Source organism: Lepidochelys olivacea (genome assembly GCF_965140295.1).
Source record: "Lepidochelys olivacea isolate rLepOli2 genome assembly, chromosome: 5".
NCBI lineage: Eukaryota > Metazoa > Chordata > Testudines > Cheloniidae > Lepidochelys > Lepidochelys olivacea.
Genome location: NC_140415.1, coordinates 35,493,393 through 35,517,598, shown reverse-complemented (window position 1 = coordinate 35,517,598; position 24,206 = coordinate 35,493,393). Strand labels below are relative to the sequence as shown.

The 24,206-nt window shown below is 42.0% G+C and overlaps 1 protein-coding gene across 2 annotated transcripts in view; it reads left to right on the top strand.

Annotated features, from left to right (window-relative positions):
• PLPP1 (phospholipid phosphatase 1) overlaps positions 1-24,206 on the top strand; it is a 137,114-nt gene that overhangs the window by 41,159 nt on the left and 71,749 nt on the right. Inside the window, exons 2-3 of one of the 2 annotated variants that reach the window (XM_084629349.1) lie at positions 14,789-14,940; positions 20,879-21,159. In XM_084629349.1, the coding sequence (XP_084485475.1) occupies positions 14,789-14,940; positions 20,879-21,159 (433 nt within the window). The remainder of the gene's footprint in view (positions 1-14,788; positions 14,941-20,878; positions 21,160-24,206) is intronic. The other variant, XM_084629348.1, reaches the window with a different exon arrangement.

The following is a 24,206-nucleotide window of genomic DNA, read 5'->3' as shown; positions in this document are numbered from 1 at the left end:
GGGAAAAATTCCTGCTTGCAGCTTCCTGAACAGGCCAGTGTTCTGAAAGATACATGCGTCATGCACCTTTCCAGGCCAGCCTGCGTTGATGTTAATGAAACGCCCACAGTGATCCACAAGCACCTGGAGAGCCATAGAGAAATACCCTTTTTGATTAATGTACTCAGAGGCTAGGTGGGCTAGTGCCAGAATTGGAATATGCGTGCCAGCTATCGCCCCTTTGCAATTAGGGAAATCAGTTTGTGCAAAGCCAGCCACAATGTCACGCATGTTACCCAGAGTCACGGTTCTTCTGAGCAGGATGCGATTAATGGCCCTGCAGACTTGCATCAACACGATCCCAACGGTCGACTTCTCCACTCCAAACTGGTTAGCGACCGATGGGTAACTCTCTGGAGTTGCCAGCTTCCAGATTGCAGTAGCCACCCGCTTCTCCACCATCAGGGCAGCTCTCAATCTTGTGTCCTTGTGCCGAAGGGTGGGGCGAGCTCCTCACACAGTCCCATGAAAGTGGCTTTTCTCATCCGAAAGTTCTGCAGCCACTGCTCATCATCCCAGACTTGCATGACAATGTGATCCCACCACTCAGTGCTTGTTTCCCGAGCCCAAAAGCACCGTTCCATGGTGGTGAGCATGTCCGTGAATCCCACAAGCAATCTCGTGTGGTATGTGTTAGTCACGTCGATATCGTCGGAGTCTTCACTGTCACTTTGGATCTTAAGGAGTAACTTGTCTGCCAAATGTGACATGCTGACGAGTCTCGCCAGCATATTCCTCAGCAGTTCGGGCTCCATTCCCGCAGACCAAAAGGGAAGACAGAGCGTGCAATACAAAACATGTTGAAAGATGGCGCCAATTGTGGATGGAAGCAGAGGGATTGCTGGGATGCGAACCAATGCATCATGGGGCTTTGGAACAGGACCCAGAATGCCCCGCATCCCCTGTCCCCTTCCCACAAGCCACAGCACCAGGATGGGAAGAGGTGCTCTGTGGGATAGCTGCCCACAATGCACTGCTCCCAAAGCCACTGCAAGTGCCGCAAATGTGGACACTCCAGTGCACTTGCAGCTGTCAGTATGGACAGACTGCAGCGCTTTCCCTACTGCGCTCTACGAAGGCTGGTTTAACTCAAAGCGCTCTCTACATTTGCAAGTGTAGCAATTCCCTTAGCCAAGTCCATATGCCTTCTGTACCCAGTATTCCTCCTTACTGTACTACTAAGAAAGAACCTGAAGCTAACTGCCTAGTTAAATTTTTTTCCACTCCTTGCTCTTAGATTCTTAAATGACAAAATAATAAACAATAATAAACCTTAAGTAATGAAAAAATCCATGTTTTGACAAGAAGTGTTAACTTTAAATAACCTCAACTTTGTACTGGAAAGCCCCTTTGAAATACCCAGGATGGCTTTCTTCTTAGGACCAGAAGAAGCGAAATTATGTTGACCAAGTGAATATGAATGCTAACATAACTTTCAAAAAGCGAGAAGGTATGAACAGGAAAAGATTATGATTTGGTTAAACTTGTCAAAACTAGTAGTAAAAACATTTTTTCATCCAGGGCTCTCTGAGCGCTACACAAACATGGGTACACAATGGATGTGCTTGCGGACCTGGCAAGCATAAATAAAGAACCTTCAAAGGTAAAAAATTGGATTTGTGCCTGGAGTGTTTCCTTTGGTTTATGTATGAAAGGCATTTGTGGGTTTCTAAAAATCTTTCTGCTTAATGTTTATATTAAATATTCAGATCTTCTTCTCCAGTCTAAGACCAGACTCATAAAATTATGACATTGGAGAAAGGGGACAAAAGATGAGTAGTTGAGAAGGAACATGATTCATAGGCCTTGTCTGTGGCTCAAATCAGGAAATTGCCATTATTGGTTACCAGCTGGTGCAAACCATAGTGCAGATCTGTAAAGTTACTGGTCGGAGTCAGTCACCCATAGTATGTGGTGGTGTTTTTGGTCATCTCCCTCCCACCCCCCCATCTATAGAGGGGTTTACACCACTACAACTGTGGGCCTGTAGGTAGCACACTTTAAAACTCTAGTGTAGTTGTGGCAAGTTGTGCTTTTACGCTGTTAGCTGGATCAAGGTGAATTCTACAACATGCCCTGTCTATGTTGTCATTTAAAATTACACTTGTTAAAATGTTGACCAACACTTCTTTAAAGTACACCTTTTTTCAAGTTAAATGGATGTCAGTGATTGACATCCGCAAAACCAGAAGAGAACATTATTACAGAATACAGAATTAACATTCGTGTGTGTGTGAGAGAGAATGTATCAGGTCTTTATAGTGGATGTATAAAGAATCTTCAGTTTGTGCCCTCTTTAATTCTTTTACAAGTTACTTTTCTGGTATCCCGTTTGGATAGCAATTTCTCTTGCTCCTTGAAAATAGGTAGTCAAAAACTCTTACACACCAAACTTTTTTTTCTTTTAAAAATCCTCCTTAGCTGATTATATCTTCTAAGTAGCCTAGCACCTACTGATCCTGGCTGCAAGCAGTCTGTCACTGAGTATCTCGTGATGACCTGAAGAAGAGCAGCAGCTGCTGCTGACAAGCACACATTGCCCTGTTGCTATATTGGGTACATGCTTCAGACTTTGGGCCTGGCAGTGGGTTCAAGCCAAAGACTTCTGCCTGCCAGACTCAATACTGATCAGGCTTATGTCTTCTAATCTCTTACGCTGGACCCTGACTCCTGACAAATCTGACGGAAGCCTCTGGTTTAGTACCTTGAGAGCTGTGAGAGGCCTTTGTAGTAAAGTGCATTGGCATCCCAAAAACACAGTAAGGCTATGGAGTACAGAAGGCCATGTTCAGGACTGTTTTTCTTTTTAAAATCTTTTATTCTTCAAGCGCTATGAGTAACCGTGTTGGTTCACTATAGACATCACCTTGCAGCTATTCATGCTTTCAGTAGCCCCTTTGGTTGCTGTTGCCTTGGCACATTGAGTTGGAAAGCTAAACAATTTGATAATTTAGCTGCCTATTTTTATATAGTGTGTTACTCAGCTATGGAGCTAATTTGCCTTTCAAATTCTGCCTCCTCTCTGCACAAGAGTTCCTCATTAGATATGAACTGGGCTCTTAAGTTTATGCAGGTTAGAGAAGGGCTTTGAGCTTAGTAAAACTTGTTTTACTGTAGAGAGGCAGGTCATGAGAACTTTCCGGACTTGCAGAACATGTCTGCACTAGAAAAGCTTTGCAAAAAGGTCCCCCAGCCACTGCCACCAGTTCAGCTGTATGGGTGGTAGCACCAACTGCAGACAAGGCTCTGGCAGCTACTGGTCTTTCCCATTCACTCAGTTAATCCTGTTGCAGCTGAACAAGTGTTAGGCCTGGTTCTGAGCTCTGCTTCTGAAATTTTCTAGTTTAGACACAGCCTTATATGCTGGGAGGAATAGAGGCCTTGTGCTTAAGGTACTCGAGAGAGAAACTGATTTATATATTATAGGTATTCACTTTTTACCTCTGCCACAGGCTTAGTGTGTGTTAGTGGGCAAGTTACTTAAACTCTCTGCCTCAGTTCCCCATCTGTAAAATGCCTCTAACTCACAGTAGTGTTCACCAGATGCGTGGATTGTACAGTAGTGTGTGGGGGAGGCACTTGTACATAGATCATGAAGACTGAAACCTGTCCTGCAAATGAACCTATTATTTGCTTAATGGCTGATCCTGCCTTTTGTCCTTGGAGGCAGATTTTTGGCTAACCCCTACAAGCTACTATTTAAATCCAATCCTTGCTTATAGTTGTGTTTTTGACCTCTTCTAGTCCCCCTCCCCCATATGGGTAAAAACCCAAGTTGTTGTTCTTCGTCTATCTTCAGTTCTTTTCTTCCCCTTGCCTTTGATATTTTTCCCCCCTGGTCCTCTTTGACTTTGGAAGTAATTTTAATCGAGAAGAAAGTAGATAAACAGAGAGGCAAGTTGTAAGAACTTCTATTTTACCTTAGTTTTAAGTCTTCCCTATTCTACTAACTGTAGTGTCCAGTATATGACTTTCTCCACTTATGATGTGACCCACACATGGCTAAATAGTACCCCAACATCAGCACTGACAACATTTTGAAGTATTTTTGCTTTGTTTCCACCAGCACTGCTGGAAAGAGACCCAGACCAGTTTTCATATGAAAAGACTCCTTCAATCTTCTGGACTATATAATGGAATGACTCTTGTGATTGCTATAGTCCAGATGTAGCACTGTCAGCATTACAACCTTGATCAGGTTATTTTCTAGACAGCAAAGGAGCTTTAAGAATCTTCCCAGGTGGAGACATGGAAGAGCAGCTGTGTGAAGTTTATAATGTCTATAAGGGTGGTGATCTTTTCTCGCTCCATTTAATAAGCACAAAAGGACATTTTGGTACTTTGACTACTTACTTCCATGTGCACTCATATTTTGAAGAAGCGTTGCTCCCTGAGAACACATTCAGTATCTTGACAAATATCCTCTGTGGTACAGGAGAGGAAGGCTATTCTTACAGTTTTTGATTTGATAACTGAGTTTGACCTGTGGTGTGCTTTCCACAGGAGACTTTCCCAATAATTATCTAGAGTGCTGATTTGTGACTGGATTGATTACCTGTAGGTGCATTCACGTTTTCTGCCATTGCATGGTGGGTATATTTGAAGTAGATTGGCACTGTACGTTTAGTAATTCAACATCTCATACTTTTTTTTTAAGACTTCCCCCAGATGGCTTCTTGTGTGCATTAGATAAGATTGTTTGAGCATTTAGTAGTAATGTGACATCTGAGCAATCACAGAGAGAGCTTGTATTCCCCTAACACTGTAATAGTGAATACATGCTTACCACAGAAAGTGAGTATTCATTGCTGTAATGATGAAGGCTTGTGGTGCTCCAACTTATTTGCCCTTTCCTACTAATTCCAATTTATGCTTGGATGGGTCTAGGTCTGCAGCACTGGGCTCCTCTGGGGAGAGGCAAGAGCACATTAGCGTGCAGCTCGGAGCTGCCTGGGGAAGAGGCGGCACAGCTTGGGAAGCAGCACAGGAAAGGTTTTTAGGGAGCCACTCAGAGCCCCAGTTCCCACAGTGCAGAGAGCCAGGGGCCTGAGCAGGCTGGGCAGCTCCCACCAGCTTCTGATCCACCGCCTCCTGGCAGGAGATAAGTTTTCAAACTGGGGGGCTTGCCACCCCATTTCCCCCCCCCGCCTCCCCCCGCTCCGCAGCTGTGTGCCCTGGGTTGCTGCCCCGCTCGCCCCACCCTGTTTACGGTCCTGGAAATTATGGTGATGGAGTATAATCAAGTCATGAAAAACTGATACCAGTAGCATAAAACCATCTTGATAAGGAAGTATCTTTGTTTTGGTTAGTGTGACACTAAAGGGTAGAGAACTAACCAGAGGCAAATTCATAAAGCTAGGGCATCTAACTTACAAGTACAATTTAATTACCCTTCTGCTGACTGTACGTCTCATCCAGAAACTAGACCTTTTATTCAGAGCATTCCTAGAATGTGTCTCCTTTTGCTGGAACTTGTTAAAGGCAGGAAACAGTCCACGGCAACTCTTTCTTTACTTTTAATCTTCCTGTATCCTGGGGAAATTAGTTGTCTTGCAATAGATCATTGTATCTTTTTTTGGTAGACATTGCTATAAGTATATTTTAAAACTAAAAAGTAAAGTTGAAGTTTTCAAAATAAAATAGAACTGTGTAAATATTTGAACTTCCACCAAAAATGCAACAATTTTAAGGTGGGATGAACCTAAAACTCCCTACCCATTGAGACAAAAATCAGTTTTCTTATCTGACTGTTTTGAGATTGGTGCACTCAAGCTTGCATTTTTGGTTTCTACTGGGTGAGGTTGTACAACACTAAACATGACAAAATGTGGGAAAGCTATGGGACTGTACAGTGTACCAGTTGAGCCATTTTAACCATTCGACCATGAGACGGAGGTAGTGGTGGTTAACTTTATTCAACTTAATTTTCCATACTGGATGAACATCTAAGGGGAGGAAGAATACATTGGTCCCTGTCTTCAAGCATAAAGGACATATGCAAGAAAGTAGTGGTTACTAACACATTAAATTCAATGTCACATGAAGAAATGGCTGGAAAGAATTGAGAAAAAGCTTTGAGAGGAGCTGAAGTATCAAATAAGTGACAACCAATTGGGATTTCTGCCAGGAAGGCCACCAATGGATTAGTGTTTGCAGTCTGAATATTGCAAGAGAGTACAAGGAGAATTGAAAGGAATTGCACTTAGTGTTTGTGGATTGAGAGAGACCTTATGACAGGTTTGGGGTCGGGAAGGAATTTTCCTCCAGGGCAGATTGGAAGAGGCCCTGGAGGTTTTTTGCCTTCCTCTGTAGCATGGGGCACAGGTCACTTCCTGGAGGATTCTCTGCTCCTTGAAGTCTTTAAACCATGATTTGAGGACTTCAATAGCTCAGACATAGGTGAGAGGTTTTTCGCAGGAGTGGGTGGGTGAGATTCTGTAGCCTGCGTTGTGCAGGAGGTCAGACTAGATGATCATAATAGTCCCTTCTGACCTTAATATCTATGAATCTAGGCTTCCTAAGAAATTGTTATGGTGGTGCCTGTGGTGCAGTCTGCCTGAGACGTGTTCAGGCAATTATGGACATATGTGAGGGTAGCACAATAGTGAGAAACAGCTGTGGCTACAGTGAAGCCTGTGAAGACTGATCCTTTACGTAGACCTACCCTAATTTGTGAAATAATGCCTGTTTACGGGACTTATTCCTTCACCCACTTACTTCCCTGGTCCTTCTCACATGAACGGAGAGCAACAATACCCGAAGTCCAAACAATTCGATGTTTATTGGGGTGAACTTCCAGCAAGCATGATTCCAGTTTCCTTCCTTAGTGTCCCCCTTCCCAGCTCTGACACCACAGAGCCTTGCACCTGTGTCCCTATTCCCATTCCTGCCCTTAGCCAAACATGATTCCAATTTTCCCACCCCCATTCCCTGTTCCCATTTCCCCCTTTAGCAGAACATAATTCCGATTTTCCCTCCCACACCCACACACACTTCCTGATTGTCTGCAGACTATATAGTAAAACTTGAGTTCTGCTTTGCTATACCTTAACCAATCATTTTCCTGAAATTTAACTAACCAATCCTAGGTTTCAGAGTAGCAGCCGTGTTAATCTGTTTTTGCAAAAAGAAAAGGAGTACTTGTGGCATCTTAGAGACTAACCAATTTCTTTTGAGCATAAGCTTTCGTGAGCTACAGCTCAAGCTTATGCTCAAATAAATTGATTAGTCTCTAAGGTGCCACAAGTACTCCTTTTCTTTTTGCGAACAGGGAAATGGGGACTACAGTGATAGAACAAAGACAGAAATGAGGATTTCACATCCCATCTATTGATAAGTGAGTTCTTGCCAGACAGGATGCTAACAAACTAAGTTTCCTTTTACGTTTTCCAGGCACTTCCCTTTCTCTGGAGGTGATAGGCATTATCAGGACAGGATTGTATTCTTAACAGCCCAATAGCAGCTTCTTTCAATGTGACTAGTTTGGAATGTGAGGATGTGACCGTTCGCTTCTCAGTTTATGGCTGCCTCTGCTGCGTAGCCAAAGGCCTTAGCCTAAGAACAGGGCCTCAGACTGTCACAGTAAGAGAAGGCTCTTACACTGGCAGACAGTGATTTTGATTGTTTTTTATACCTCTATAACTAGTTAAGTGATAAGAATACACCTAAATTCTTAGAGTATAGGCCTTTACAGACAGGCCTGAATATCTATATCCTAACAATGCCTACCATAACACAGGTTTGAGTTGCAGCTGTGTTAGTCTGTATTCGCAAAAAGAAAAGGAGTACTTGTGGCACCTTAGAGACTAACCAATTTATTTGAGCATAAGCTTTCGTGAGCTATAGCTCACTTCATCGGATGCATTCAGTGGAAAATACCTTACCCACCTTGTATCTCTAACTTTGCTGTCTAGTTTGCATAGCATATTCTTATCACAAAACTCCTGTTGACTCCCTCTATTTACATAAAGTGCTCTCCATGAGGCTCCTAATATCCATATGCCCATCATGGCTCAACAGTGAACTGAGGTATTGAAATTGTGGTACAGATTTTAACACTATACCATCTAGTTTTACTTGTTCCTCATTGTCCCTCTCAATGAAGTATTGCATATATTCAATTGGTCAGCTGATTTGTAAGTCATTCTAATGTAGACCTCCATAGCTCTAGGTCCCTTTCCAGTTATTTTCACAGCACAACAATGTCATCAGCAAAAAACATGCTCCACGGAGCCTGTCCCCCAAAATTAAAAAGCATGCTCCATGGAGCCTGTCCCCCAAACTTCAATGAGCACACTGCTGCGGCCCAGCTCAGATGTGTGCTAAAGGCCGCCTGCGTGGTTGGGGCCTGGCGTTCAGGGTTGGGGTCCGGGCTGCCACTGTGGCACAGGAAAGACATTGTGGGCCGCATATGCAGCTTACAATGATAAATAAGTTTGAGAACCACTGTGCTAAACAATCTGCTCGCTGTGACACTGTGTAAGTTTCCCAGAGTTGAAGAAGAGTTCTGTAGAGACTGTGTAAGCTCAAAAGCTTGTCTCTCACCAATGAAAGTTGGTCCAATAAAAGATGTTGCCTCACCCATCTTGTATCCATATCCTGAAACTGACACTGCTGCAACACTGCAAAAAGAGCAAAGTACAAGATGATTAGACCTGCCATAACGTGTGGGTTGGAATGCTGGCCAATGAGGAAGAGAGAACAACTACTTCATGTTGCCACAATGAGTGCTTAGGTGGATGCTGGGTAAGACCAGCTGTTCAGCTGGGCAATTAAATGGTACGAGCAATGATGCTGATACTCCCTCAGTTTTTCTGTGATGGGGGAGGGGTGTAGTATGTGAGATGATGAGATATGGTGGCCAGAGAGGATAGAGACCACAAGGACGGTGTAGGAAAAAAGTGGTTTGAGATGCTGAAGGAGGAAATGAAGAAGACTGGTGTCCTCTTGGAAGCCACACTTGACAATATGTGGAGATGAACAAGAGCCACCAACTCTGATTTGATGTGACAAGGCAAAGAAGATTTGGATGAGTTTCTGCCTGGGTTTTCTCAGTGTCTGGAAGAATTGCTTATTAAAAATTAAATAACCTTCAGATACTGACAACTCTTGTTCCTTAGAACTCTTGTCTGGAACAGATTACTCCGTAGTTCATCTAACTTGGGTGTCATAGCACTCCACTCATTGTAGGCTTTGATACCACACAATACCACATGTGGTGGTTTGGTGCTTCATGTTTTCTCTATGGTGGCTTTTATGCCAAAGGATTTTGACGGTCTCAAAATGTTTATATAAACAGGAATTATTTCATTTGCCACTGCAGTGCAACTACTTCTGGGTTGAAATAGCTGCTGTTTGAGAGACAGCCATGCTGTGTTGTCTTTCCGGGACAAAAAGTGAATAGTGTATCAAATTACAGCTACATGGGAAATCTTAATCAGACACCACTCTCCTTGAAAAAGTGCCATAACCCATTCATTGTCCCCAGATAATAGTCAGGGCTAGGGCTTTCCCTCTCAGCTGAAAGGCAGCACCTTCAGTAGTGTACTCCTAACACCCCCATAACCTTTTACTGAAAGGACAGAATACTAATTAAAGGTCCTCAATGGAGAATTGACCAGGCTTTGTACCACCTAAGGTTGATATATGTGCCTCCCATGATGGTATGGCTTCAGACAATTAAAATTAAAGTACTCTTACCATGACTAGGACAAAAATACACTAACACTTAATATATTAACTTACAGGACCTAGTCTTCATTATCTGCTTTTTATTTTAATAGCACCCAAAAGTGTGCTTACATCTCCTAATATGGATAAGCTTACAAAGAAAGGGCCATATCCTGGAGATACTTATGTACTTGAATAAATAGACATGTACAAATCTTAAGGGATTGTTGGTGTGAATAAAATAACTTTCATGCATATTCTATGTATGATCAGAGTGTAATTGCAGATAAGATATGAGAGGAGGGAGGCGTCAGGGAAAAGAGAAACATCCAGTAAGACTGTCTGGGTCCACAGTTACTAGTGCACAGCATGATGAAGCAAAAAAAAAAAAAAAGGGGGGGCACACAATGAATAATTGCCTACAAGAAACTTGCCTTGGCAAACTGGGCTCTTGAGGAGGGAGTATAGCTTTGGAGAATGCCTCAAGGAGGATGTTCATGCATAGGCCGTGACAATGAAAAGAATGAAAATGACTCTGGGAGAAGTGGCCAAATGGTGCATTCTGGCTGCCCTTCTAGATGGGATGTAGAGCATGTGGGTGGGCATACAGAAAGATCAAAGCGCATCTGTAGAGAGATTTTGTTTCACAGGGACCCAAAAATGGTGACACAAAGTTTGGCTGTAGACGATGGATTGTGTGGTGTGGTCAGGGTGAAAGCTGGAGGCATGTAGGTAGGAATAGCGGTCAGTAGGTTTCCGGTATAGGGTGGTGTTTATGTGACCATAGTTTATTAGTACTGTAGTGTCCAGGAAGTGGATCTCTTGTGTGGACTGGACCAGGCTGAGGTTGATGGTGGGATTCCTCAAGGGCTTCTTTTCCATGGGTCCAGATGATGATGATGTCATCAATATAGCGCAAGTAGAGTAGGGGCGTGAGGGGACGAGAGCTGAGGAAGCGTTGTTCTAAGTCAGCCATAAAAATGTTGGCATACTGTGGGGCCATGCGGGTACCCACAGCAGTGCCGCTGATATGAAGGTATACATTGTTCCCAAATGTAAAATAGTTATGGGTAAGGACAAGTCACAAAGTTCAGCCACCAGGTTAGCTGTGACATTATCGGGAATACTGTTCTTGACGGCTTGTAGTCCATCTTTGTGTAGAATGTTGGTGTAGAGGGCTTCTACATCCATAGCGGCCAGGATGGTGTTATCAGGAAGATCACCGATGGATTGTAGTTTCCTCGAAGTCAGTGGTGTCTCGAAGGTAGCTGGGAGTGCTGGTAGCATAGGGCCTGAAGAGGGAGTCTACATACAATCCAGACAATCCTGCTGTCAGGGTGCCAATGCCTGAGATGATGGGGCCCCCAGGATTTCCAGGTTTATGGAGCTTGGGTAGTAGATAGAATATCCCAGGTCGGGGTTCCAGGGGTGTGTCTGTGCGGATTTGATCTTGTGCTTTTTCAGGGAGTTTCTTGAGCAAATGCTGTAATTTCTTTTGGTAAGTCTCAGTGGGATCAGAGGATAATGACTTGTAGAAACTCGTGTTGGAGAGCTGCCGAGTAGCCTCTTGTTCATATTCCGACCTATTCATGATGACAACAGCACCTCCTTTGTCAGCCTTTTTGATTATGATGTCAGAATTGTTCCTGAGGCTGTGGATGGCATTGTGTTCCACATGGCTGAGGTTGTGGGGCAAGTGATGCTGCTTTTCCACAATTTCCACAGACTGGGAGTGGCTAAGTCATTATTCAAGGTAACCTATTTCCCCTTGTTTTTTCCTACCCCCCCCCCAACGTTCTTGTTAAACCCTGGATTTGTGCTGGAGATGGCCCACCTTGATTATCATACACATTTTCAGGAGAGTGATCACTTTAGATAAGCTATTACCAGCAGGAGAGTGGGGTGGGAGGAGGTATTTTTTCATGCTTTGTGTGTATATAAAAAGATCTTCTACACTTTCCACAGTATGCATCCGATGAAGTGAGCTGTAGCTCATGAAAGCTTATGCTCAAATTGGTTAGTCTCTAAGGTGCCACAAGTACTCCTTTTCTTTTTGCGAATACAGACTAACACGGCTGTTACTCTGAAACATGTTAATAGCTGTATTTGTCCCAGGAGATGAGACAAAGTTGATGATGATGTCTTTTACTGAATCAACTTGCATTGGTGGAATGGACAAATTTTTGAGCTCTTTCTCAGGTCTGGAGAAAGTAACTAGAACCTCTAACTGCATGCTCATCCTGTTAAGTCTTACACCTGTGCTCTGTTACATTTTAACCTGTGCTGTACCTTCTCTTAGGGTTTTGCACACTTGTCACTTTCAGCTGTTAGTCACTAACAAAAACAATGAGTTCAACATGGCTCATGGCCCATAAGTAAGTTAGTTTTTTGTGAAGGGTGGTGCATGGTGGAAAGTTCAAGGCAATAGTGATAGGAAAAATCTGACCTGAGATCGCTGAGTGGTGGTGGTTATGTATAGCAGTAGGTGCATATGATCTAAGCTTTTACCTTTTGGAAGGCCTGGTTTGAAATATTAACCAATAGCTGTTGCTTCAAAGACCAGCCTTTCACCCTGGCAATACAGCTAGCCAAATGTACAATTCTGTATGCAGGCCTGGAGATAAAGTTTTCCCCTGTGACCTCCAGGTTTATATCTTGAATTATGTAGAGGAGACCAAAAATAAATCTGCCTATAAGCAACCTGACTTATACCTTTTTCTTTAGCTAATGAGATTGCTACTCTACTGCATCCTCATCAGTTTTTGTTTAGAGCAGCAAAGAGCGGGGGGTGGTCTCTAGGTTGCATCCATACACGTGCTGTGCTGGTGATCTAGGTGATCCCAGGATAGCTGTTGGTTATAGACAAGAAAATATCTATCCTTCTAAAATGCAGCTCTTCACTAAATCTCTGGGATGCATAGAGAAGACTAAATGGCACAGTTATTTCTCTTTTGGTATATATTCTTAACTTAGACTTCAGGTTTGATATAATTAGGGGTAAAGGGGCAGTGGGGGGGAGGGAAGAGCATGGTTTTGAATAATAATGATGTAGTTAGTGGGGAGGCAGGAGGCTCGGTCTTTGACCATGTTGGCTTACAGTTACGACTTGAGTGCTTGATTTAGTATTTGTCTCAATGCCATTATTTGCTTGAATCTTGTGGGTGTTTCCTGTTGGCTGGAGTACTGATAAGAAGCTCAGTGTTGTACAGAACATGCACTAGACAAGGTCCCATAGCTTTGTTAGGATGCTTGGATACCACTGTGATAAGCACAGAACTACTTAGCTAGGTAGATGGAAGGACATTATTTTAGACAGACCTCTTTAAAGCGATACTTTTTTTTAGCGTCAATGTTCAGGAATATGTTCATTATCCGTATCCTTCCTTGTGTTTTTTTTTTTTTTTTTTTGGGCTTGTCTGTTCTCATAAGCAGCACTTTCCTCTGTAACCTGCATGAGGGACTGTAGTTTGTTTCAGTGAGCAAAATTCTTAAATCAATATATTGGCCACCAAAAACAAATATTCTTCACTATGAACTTAATGACTTCTCTATTGGGCCTCTCTAGCACAAAGTAAAAGGGGGGGAGGAGGAGGCTTCCAAGCCACATAACGTTGCTCTCTTTCAATTTTCTGTTCTCATTGTCTTCTTTTCCCATTCCTCTTCTACCCCTCCTATGCCTACCTGCTGGTGATGTCAGGTTCCTCCTTCTGAGGCCTTACAGAGGGATTGGAGGTTCCTTCCCCCTCTCACAGAGGAGGGATGGTTCTCTTGGCAGGGGTAGCAAAGTTCTTCCTCCTCTGACTAGAAGATGTCTGACAGAAAATTCCCTCCACTTCTTCATTCCTTCATGGTGAGGGGACTGAAGGGCAGGATTGCTGCTGATGTGATCTGTTGTCTCATGCTAAATCAGAATATCTTTTGTAAGTGCTGCTTGGAGTCTTAGTCACAGCTTGGTACTGAGAAACATCCAAAATGGAGCACGGAATCAAGTGCTCTCACGGCACCAACTGGGGAGTCACTAGGCCTTCACATGGGACTGGGGAAGGGGGAGAATTAACCTCCTTCTATTTTTCATTTGTCCAGTTTTAGTTTCATTTTTAATTTCCATCAACTTAATCTCTTCTCTCTCCCGCCACTCCCAAATTCCAATACATCCAGTTTTGGGGTTTATTTCACTACTTGCTATTTTACATACTGCAAGAAGAAATAGTTTATACCCCTAGACAGCTAAAGAGGGACTAACGTGACTTAGTATTCTTGAGTTTGAGTTTAAGTACTCCTATTCTGAACCTCTGTAGAGCCAGCTGATCAAAGAACTAAACCTAGTAAAAATGCCATCCTGGGTTTTTGATGTGACTGCCTAAGCTTCTGCACACCTCTGACCAGGCAATGTCTGTAGATCATATAGTGATTAAGGTCATTTAAAGGTGTTCTTTAAAAAATGTGGGCGGGGAATAAATGTTGATTCCTGAAGGCTTACAGCACAGACTGTGACCATGTTTGTTCCAGGGCTCTATCCAGTATGCATGAATTGGGGAAAGCATTCTTCCCTCCTTCTTCCCCCCTCCCCACCACCCAACTGCTTTACCTCCCCTCAAACTCCCTGCCTTGGTGAAAATGAAATGAAACAAAATTTGCACTCTCTGAAGTTAGGGAGCTGGCCAGAGAATAAAGGGCGAGTTGTGCCTTCCTTAAAAGTAGGATCAGGGCAGAATAGGCACCCTGGACAACTTAAGATATCTCAAAACTGTTTAAAGAGTCCTATTTTTGGAATATTTTATATTAGATACACAGCCAGTGCACACCTGAGGGTGGAAGGAACTTCTGATTATTCAGTTCTTCTCTGCGCTTATGAACATGTACTGTGGCAATCTTCAGCTAAGGGCCTTGAAGCCTAGAAAGCAGCCTGTGGTTAAACCATTTAAAAACAAACAAACCTATAACCTTCTGACTTGCTGCATGTTTGCTCTTTCCTTTTGAGCACTTATTTCTCTCTGATGGAAAATGCTTGCAGATAGTCTTTCTGATTTAAATTTCTGAATTTTCCTGTGTAATATTTTAATTTTATTCCTTTTGCTAGCGGGCCTGCCTTTTGCAATTCTCACTGCGAGGCATATCCCCTTCCAGAGAGGAGTTTTCTGTAATGATGAATCCATCCAGTACCCTATCAAAGATGACACCATTTCTTATCCATTGTTAGCAGGAATAATTGTTCCTTTCAATGTAATCGTTGTAAGTTAAACCTATTTTTCTCCATTACATTCAATTTAAGTAGGTGGGAGTGGGGGTGTATGAATGATTTACTACTAGATTAATACATTGGTAAAGCAGTGCATTCTTCTTAAAAACAAGGATAAACCCCACTGTCCTTATTCCAAGTGGAGTTAGAGTAACGTAAGTGGTGTTTGGGTCAGGGTACCTAAAGGAATTTATTAATTGGGGCCAATAAGAAACCTACCAGAGAGCGAACACGTTGGTATGACAGTGACATACATATTTCGATTATAGATGTCTTATTCACATTTCAGGCATTGCAGGACTAATGTCTCCTTTTCATAGTTGCGAATATACATGTTAAACCAGAAAGTAAAATGTACTGCAACCTTGTATGTTATCTGAGAGTGTCTCTAAAATATCAGAGCTTGAGGCAACCGCTTCAGTTTAAGTAATAATTTGCCACCCAGTGGTCTGATGCTTCTATATAGAGAAACAAAGCTGTAAATTCTGACTTCTGAAGAGTAAAACACAGTGGCTACCAGTCAGAATTGATTGCAAGCAGTAGCTTGTAGAATAGTTATAACTTAATTTACACCAAATAAGCAGGATGGGTGAATAAGAGTGGGTTCTTCAAGTACTATTACATTGGGTATTTTGTTTACATCAAGGGTAGAATTTGGCTTGATGTAAAAGACTACCATCAGCATAAATAGTTATAACCCTGCTTATAGTTAACGCTGCCTGCTCTAGAAGCAGTTTAAGGCTTTTAACAGTTTTAAAGCAAGGCTCATGGAACTTCCTTAAATTTTTTGTCCAGCTTAAATGTGGCTGTGTAGTCGCAGCACCAGCTCTGGGAAAGAGCTCTCCCAGTGTTGTAAAAAAACCCCACCCTTACGAGGGGAGTAGCTCCCAGTGCTGAGAGCACTATCTACACTGCCACTTTACAGCGCTGAAACTTGCAGCACTCAGGGGTGTGTGTTTTCACACCCCTGAGTGAGAAAGTTGCAGCACTGTAAAGTGGTAGTGTAGACAAGGTCTTAACAATTGACTGAACGAGAAGTAGGACTGAGTGGACTTGTAGGCTCTAACATAGTACATTGTTTTGTTTTTGAGTGCAGTTATGTAACCAAAAAATCTACATTTCTAAGTTACGCTTTCACGATAAAGAGATTACACTACAGAACTTGTATGAGGTGAATTGAAAAATACTATTTCTTTTATCATTTTTACAGTGCAAATATTTGTAATAAAAATAATATAAAGTGAGCACGGTACACATTGTATTCTGTAAAAAGAAAAGGAGTACTTGTGGCACCTCAGAGACTAATAAATTTATTTGAGCATAAGCTTTCGTGAGCTACAGCTCACTTCATCAGATGCATACTGTGGAAAGTGTAGAAGATCTTTTATACACACAAAGCATGAAAAAATACCTCCCCCCACCCCACTCTCCTGCTGGTAATAGCTTATCTAAAGTGATCACATTGTAAGGAGAGTGATCACTTTAGATAAGCAGGAGAGTGGGGTGGGGGGAGGTATTTTTTCATGCTTTGTGTGTATAAAAGATCTTCTACACTTTCCACAGTATGCATCTGATGAAGTGAGCTGTAGCTCACGAAAGCTTATGCTCAAATAAATTTATTAGTCTCTGAGGTGCCACAAGTACTCCTTTTCTTTTTGCGAATACAGACTAACATGGCGGTTACAACACAGAATACAGGTTTCAGAGTAATAGAAATCAATATATTTGAAAATGTAGAAAAACATCCAAAAATATTTAATAAATTTCAACTGGTATTCCATTGTTTAACAGGGCGATTAATCGTGATCAATTTTTTTGAGTTCATCATGTGAGTTAACTGTAATTGATGGACAGCTGTAGCCTTTTGGTCCTTTGTAAAGCACAAGTATGTTCTTGAAATGCTTGAATTAAAAACTGCATATGTCTCAGGGTGCTCTAAATTAAAATCTGAAAGGGTATAGATAAATATAAAGCTTAGAATTGTGAAACTCACTTTTTTTGAGTTGATAAATTGTTAAAGGTAAAAGGGACCATTATGATCGTTTTAGTTTTTTAGTGTACATAAGAGTCCCGCATAAAACTTTACTTTTAGTTGCACCAGCACATTATTTTTTGGTAGTGTAAAGATCTCCTCCAATCTTCATCTTTAAGATAAGTGTCAGAGCTGGGACTAGTGGCCAGGTTTTGCCATCTTCCAGTCCAGCACCTTACCACCTGGACCTTTCCTGCTGCTCTAGAAGCACACCTTTTGAGTATGGGACCACACCATGCTTAACTTTAAGCATGTGCATTTGTGGGAGGTTTTGTGTGTGGCGGGGGAGGAGGGGTAGGGTAGGGAGCCCCTTGATGAGAAGGACTTCTGGACACTGATAAAACATCATTTCTGGCAAACTTGTAAAGTAGCAGGTTTTTTCTGATCCACTTTCTAGTGATGTCAGCAGCCATCTTATAAGGGGGTGAACAACTTCCCACCAGATTGGTGTGTGTTTTTTTTTTTTTTAAACCGGCTTAGCAGGAGGAAGCACTAATGTTATAACCAAATTATGGTGTCTTGGCTTTTTTCTGGTTCTGTTAATTTCTCCTCAGATTGTGTATACCATTTACTAAAGTGGTTCCAGGGCCCTGCTCTGATTTCTCTTTACACTGATGTAGCCCCATTAACTTCAGTGGGTTTCTAGTTCTCAGCAGGATGAGATCAGAATCTCAGCCAGTGTCCACAATAAGATAACCTTTACTTGCTTTCACAAATAGTCACTTTTTGAAAGCCACTGCCACCAGCTGTTCAAGAACTGCTCATTGTAATATAAATCTTCCTCCCCCCCCCCCCCATATGCAACTTGTTGGCTGTGTGAGGAGAAACTTTTTGCTAAGAGCTTTCAAAACCCTGGACTAAACTCTGCTCTGTTTAGCTGGTGTAAATCGAAGTAACTCCTTTGATTTTTAATGTCTTTTAGTGGCACAAGGAACAGAATTTGAGCTGCCAGCACAAAGCAAAATGAGTACAGCTTTCATTGAATACAACCTTCATCTTTAATATTTAAGTCGCGTGTGTGTACACGTGTGTGTGTGTGTGTACGTGTGTGTGTTATCCTAACTTAAATAAAAGGGGGTTTTAAACCTATAACTGGAGTGCCTTTGTGTGTTTGTATGTAATAACACCCTGTACTTCGCTCCCTCTTCCCCATGGGCCCTCTGTGCCCCATGCTCACATACTTTCACACAAAGGCCCCTAGTCAGTCACCATCCTTCCAGATAAAGATGGGATCTCTAAGGGTCTGATCCAGCACCAATTTGAGTCCATGGAAAGGTTCCCAACTGACTTCAGTGGGCATTTGGACCAGACCCCTAAACAGCACTACTGGGCCTTTCTTTACTGGTTCCCAGAATCAGTCAAATTCTCAAGTACATGTCTGACTTCTAGCATAGAAGTAGTTCCATTTCTGAAGTTAGACGCTTGCTTAAGTACATTGCTGAAGTGGGGCCTGTTCAAGGAAATGCTGCATAGCATTTCCAGCCCAGGACAATCAGACAGCAAGACACACAGTCTGGGAATTGCAATAATGCTTTACTTGTATTATAGCAATTTGAAATACATTTTCTTTTACAGGGTGATACATTACTATTGTAGTAGTAATTGGCTTCTGAAATATTGGGGCTACAATTCACAGATGGTAAAATGTGAGGGAAGAGTCTGTTTTTGAAGGTTTTTTTTGTTCTTGTATTGCCACTTTTAGGTCTCCAATCTCTCTGGTCACTCGATTAAAGTGTTCTCCAACTGGTTTTTGAATGTTATAATTCTTGACATCTGATTTGTGTCAGTTTTATTCTTTTACGTAGAGACTGTCCCTCTGCCATGTCCAGTCGGAGAACACTTCAATCTCCCTGGTCACTCGATTACAGACCTAAAAGTGGCAATACTACAACAAAAAAACCCTTCAAAACCAGACTCCAACAAGAAACTGCTGAATTGGAATTAATTTGCAAACTGGACACCATTAAATTAGGCTTGAATAAAGACTGGAAGTGGATGGGTCATTACACAAAGTAAAACTATTTTCCCATGCAAAATTTTCCCCTACTATTACTCACACCTTCTTGTGAACTGTTGGAAATGGGCCATCCTGATTATCACTACAAAAGGTGGTTTTTTTGTTTTTTTTTTCTCCTGCTGATAAAGCTCACCTTAACTGATCGCTCTCGTTATAGTGAGTATGGCAACACCCTTTTTTTCCATGGGGGGGTGTGTGTGTCTGTGTGTAATCTTCCTACGTTATTTTCCACTGCATGCATCTGATGAAGTGGGTTTTAGCCCACGAAAGCTTATGCTCAAATAAATTTAGTCTCTAAGGTGCCACAGGTGGTACTCGTTCTTTTTACTGATACAGACTAACACGGCTACCACTCAGAAACCTGTCAAAAATTTTGTCGTTCAGGTTCCAGTGTTGGCAAAGCCTAACTTAAATTTTGCTCTGATTCTGAGTGTAAAAATTGTCAGTCTTGTACACATGGTTGATCATCCATTGCCTTACATCTTGTAGCTATTTACATCTGTACAAAGTGGGTGTAAATCAGAGTGGCAGCATTTTACAGTTATTTTGCACAGGTCTAAACAACTAGACAAAGTGCAAAGCAGTAGAGAATCAAGCCCTACTTTTCTTAATCCTTAAAAGTGTGTTTTCAGAAATAGAACAATACTGTGTTTTGTTAATTAGCATCATTCAAACTATTTTCAGTCTTTTTCTAAACAGCTTTTCCATATGTGCGTGGAAGGAAAAAACTTCCCATTATGTTAGTCGCGTTAGTGGGATGAGTCTCTTTTTGTTCATGAAAAAGAAAAGGAGTACTTGTGGCACCTTAGAGACTAACCAATTTATTTGAGCATAAGCTTTCGTAAGTGAGCTGTAGCTCACGAAAGCTTATGCTCAGATAAATTGGTTAGTCTCTAAGGTGCCACAAGTACTCTTTTTCTTTTTGCGAATACAGACTAACACAGCTGTTGCTCTGAAACCTGTCTTTTTGTTCATGGGATTTTTTTCAGTAGGTTGACGATTGAAATCCAACATTGCTGCTTCTTTCTCCCCAGTAACTGCGTAGATAGTGACATTGGATTAAATAGTTTTTTATATTTATAACAAAATCACTTTTTACCAATTTCCCACAAGAGACTGAAGTGCATGGAGAAAACACTGAAAACCTCTTGGCTTTATGAACACATGAGAGAATAATCTTTGTTCTACGACTACGATGCCAAAAATAAAAAAAATTCAGAAGCATGAAGCATTCTCCGCAATTATTTTTTATTAAAACTTAGCTTCCTAGAGGAAGCCTGTCTTTAACGATTCTGTTTAACTGAGGAATAGGAGGTTCCCATTTTACATAATTGGCCTTTAGTACGTCTGGCACAAGTATTCAGATTTAGCCTTTTCAATTAAGTTTGTGACATCTGAAAACCGTGCTTCTGGCACAGCTGATAATTTCCATTCAGAAGAAGGCTAAGAATGAACAGAAAGTTTTTACTTAAAATTAAATGTCTCTTGGGAAGTGGCTACTCGTCAAGTTGAGTATGAAGTAGTGTGGGAAAGGTGGAGTTTTTTGTTTTTCTCTGAGAGAAAAAAAGACTCCGGTTTCCAGTTTTTCTATGGAAACCATCTCCATTACAACTGAATATATAAGGCAGAGAATGAGAACAAACTATCCTGTTTACCTGAAAGCTGTTTAAAATTATGTTGGCTCAGCCTTTGTAATTTATACTTCAGAGTGATTCCCAGAAAATCTTTGCTGCTTCCTGCAGCTTAACAATTGTACAAGGTTTAAAACATGAAATTACACAAATGTTGATGTAGTTGACTTATGACAACTGTTGATGATTTTTTCTCTAAGGAGACATAGGTGTGTTTCTCTATTTAACTTGTCTTTATCTCTGTTTTTCAGATAATCGTAGGAGAAGCCCTGTCTGTCTATTATAATCATTTGCACTCGAATTCATTTGTCGGAAATAACTACATAGCCACTATTTACAAAGCCATTGGGACCTTCATTTTTGGTGCAGCAGCGAGCCAGTCCCTGACGGACATTGCCAAGTATTCCATAGGTAGACTACGTCCCCACTTCCTGGCTATATGCCAGCCGGATTGGGCACGAGTTAACTGCAGTTTAGGTTACATTGAAAACTTCCCATGTCAAGGAGACAAAGTAAAAGTTAATGAGGGAAGGTGAGTAACCTACTGTACTTTGGTCTTGATGTTACCTTGTATTGTAAATCCCTGGAGACAATGAGGGTTTGATGGGTTGATTTCTCCTATTACATGCTCCATGAGTCCATTGGAATGGATTTAGTGATCTAATAGACATACAGTGAACCTCCAAGGCACATGCTCGGGCACTAGACTATCTTCCTTTTATCTCTCCTCCTCTTCCCCTAAACCCAGGGGTGAAAGTAAGGGGGTACGGGCTGGTACGAGGTACTGGTAAAAGGTAGCTGCTAGGACCGGCCCGTACCGCTGACTTTAAAGCGCTGCTGCACCAGCACTTTAACTTCGCTGCCCCTTTTGCGCCCCTGCTGGGTCCCTACCAGCAGGGTTGCCAATGGGGGGCCCAAAAGGGGCAGTGACGACCCAGCTGGGAGGTGCAAAAAGGGCAGCGATGTTAAAAAGCTGCTGCGGTAGCGCTTTAATATCGCTGCCCCTCCCCCCCCCCGGCCGCTGACGGTGGGGGGGAGAAGGGGCAAAAGAAATAGCTGCCCCAGGGCCACGATTTAAAAGGGCCTGGGGCTCCGGCCACCTCTACCGCTACCGCGGCTGCGCTGGCCGGAGCCCCAGGCCCTTTTAAATCTCTACTGGAGCCACGGGTGGCACGGGATGCTGACCCCCAGCCCCACCCCTTCCGCCTGAGGCCTCGCCCCTTTCTGGGGGGGCCAGAGCGGTCCCGTACTGGTAAAATCTGCATTTTACTTTCACCCCTCCCTAAACCCATACATTTATTCTTTATAAGCTGTCATAAATATAAAGGGAAGGGTAAACCCCTTTGAAATCCCTCCTGGCCATGGGAAAGCTCCTCTCACCTGTAAAGGGTTAAGAAGCTAAAGGTAACCTCGCTGGCACCTGACCAAAATGACCAATGAGGAGACAAGATACTTTCAAAAGCTGGGAGGAGGGAGAGAAACAAAGGGTCTGTGTCTGTCTGTATGCTGGGTCTTTGCCAGGGATAGACCAGGAATGGAGTCTTAGAACTTTTAGTAAGTAATCTAGCTAGGTATGTGTTAGATTATGATTTCTTCAAATGGCTGAGAAAAGAATTGTGCTGAATAGAATAACTATTTCTGTCTGTGTATGTTTTTTGTAACTTAAGGTTTTGCCTAGAGGGGTTCTCTATGTTTTTGAATCTAATTACCCTGTAAGATATCTACCATCCTGATTTTACAGGGGGGATTTCTTCATTTCTATTTACTTCTATTTTTTAATTAAAAGTCTTCTTGTAAAAAACTGAATGCTTTTTCATTGTTCTCAGATCCAAGGGTTTGGGTCTGTGGTCACCTATGCAAATTGGTGAGGCTTTTTATCCAACATTTCCCAGGAAAGGGGGGGTGCAAGTGTTGGGAGGATTGTTCATTGTTCTTAAGATCCAAGGGTCTGGGTCTGTCGTAACCTAGGCAAATTGGTGAGGCTTTTTACCAAACCTTATCCAGGAAGTGGGGTGCAAGGTTTTGGGAAGTATTTTGGGGGGAAGGACGCGTCCAAACAGCTCTTCCCCAGTAACCAGTATTAGTTTGGTGGTGGTAGCGGCCAGTCCAAGGACAACGGGTGGAATATTTTGTACCTTGGGGAAGTTTTGACCTAAGCTGGTAAAGATAAGCTTAGGAGGTTTTTCATGCAGGTCCCCACATCTGTACCCTAGAGTTCAGAGTGGGGGAGGAACCTTGACATAAGCTATAGGAATAGGACTTCAGTTTGTACACAAACGTCTGTCTTCAATTGTGTTTCCTTCATCAATTTTGGGTGACCAGAAATGTGCACCAGCCCTTTAAATTGGCAGTTTTGGGGCAGTCAAATAAGATCCGTTTGGAAAGGAAACTACTGTATATTCTTCCTGAGTGAATAACGAAGTCTGAAAGCTGCCTTCCCAAGCTTTTCGGGGAGGTGGACTTTGAGAAAGGGAGAGAAATTGATTCATATTTAAAATAGAAGAATAAGTTAATCAAAAACAGATGTATCTGTATAAAATATGCAACAGTCAAGAGTATAGTGTTGTGCATTTTGTCCATTATCAAGCCCAAATAACTCTTTTTAACAAACATTTAAACAGTGAAAAGGAGGTGAAAAGGGAAACAAATTAATAGAAACAGATGTGCTGTGACATGCTTCAAAAGTGACCCGTATTTGTTCCCCCTCCTCCCAGTGTCCTGTAATCTGACATCTGTCTGAGGAATGTCCCCAAAAATAGCAAATAATGTTAAGTGTTGAAATTTTAGACTTGGTTTGAAGTATTTTTCAGAATAAACAATCCTGGTATTAAAATGGTTCAAACTCCCAGCAAGTCCTTCTTGTTCTATATACTTGGAATGATTGCAGTTAGGGAACTTTACCAACTGACTTCTCTTTTTTTAAAAAACAACAAAAAAACCCCAAAAACCTGGAAACTTTTTTTAATAGGGGAGAATTTCTTCACAGATTGAAGAATTTCTACATCTCTTTAGTTCCATCATTCCACTTCTGCATTAGCCAGCTTTCCCAAAATCTCAGTCCCCTTCAGAGCTCTTATAATACCCATATGGTCCCCTTACAACTGGGGAAAAGTGTAGTGACTTGAATACATTTGGGACTACGTTCTGTCCTTTGACACATGCACCACATCCATTAAAGTCCCTGGAAGCTGTACGTACATTAGATAATAGTACTTGATCCCTGACTTGGAAAATTGTTTTTGTCTATAATAAATTTTGTTTGTAATAGTATGAACAGCACTTCGTTAAATACATACTCCATAGATAAACCACAGCTTACTCTGTTGAGTGAGTTGTAGAGTAGATGACTTTTTTGCTTTATATTCAGGGCTGGTTTTTTTCTGATTGATTATATTGTGGCCAAAGACCATCTTCATTCAGTTTGCTTGAGCTCATTCGGGCCATAATTCTTGGACAGGCTTATCTCCTGTGAGATAACTTTGTTTAGTCCTAATACCCATTCTTAAATGATCACCCCAATATCTCCTTCCAGAAAGGTCGGTCAGTCTGTCTGCGTCCTCCATGACTGCGTACTTCAGG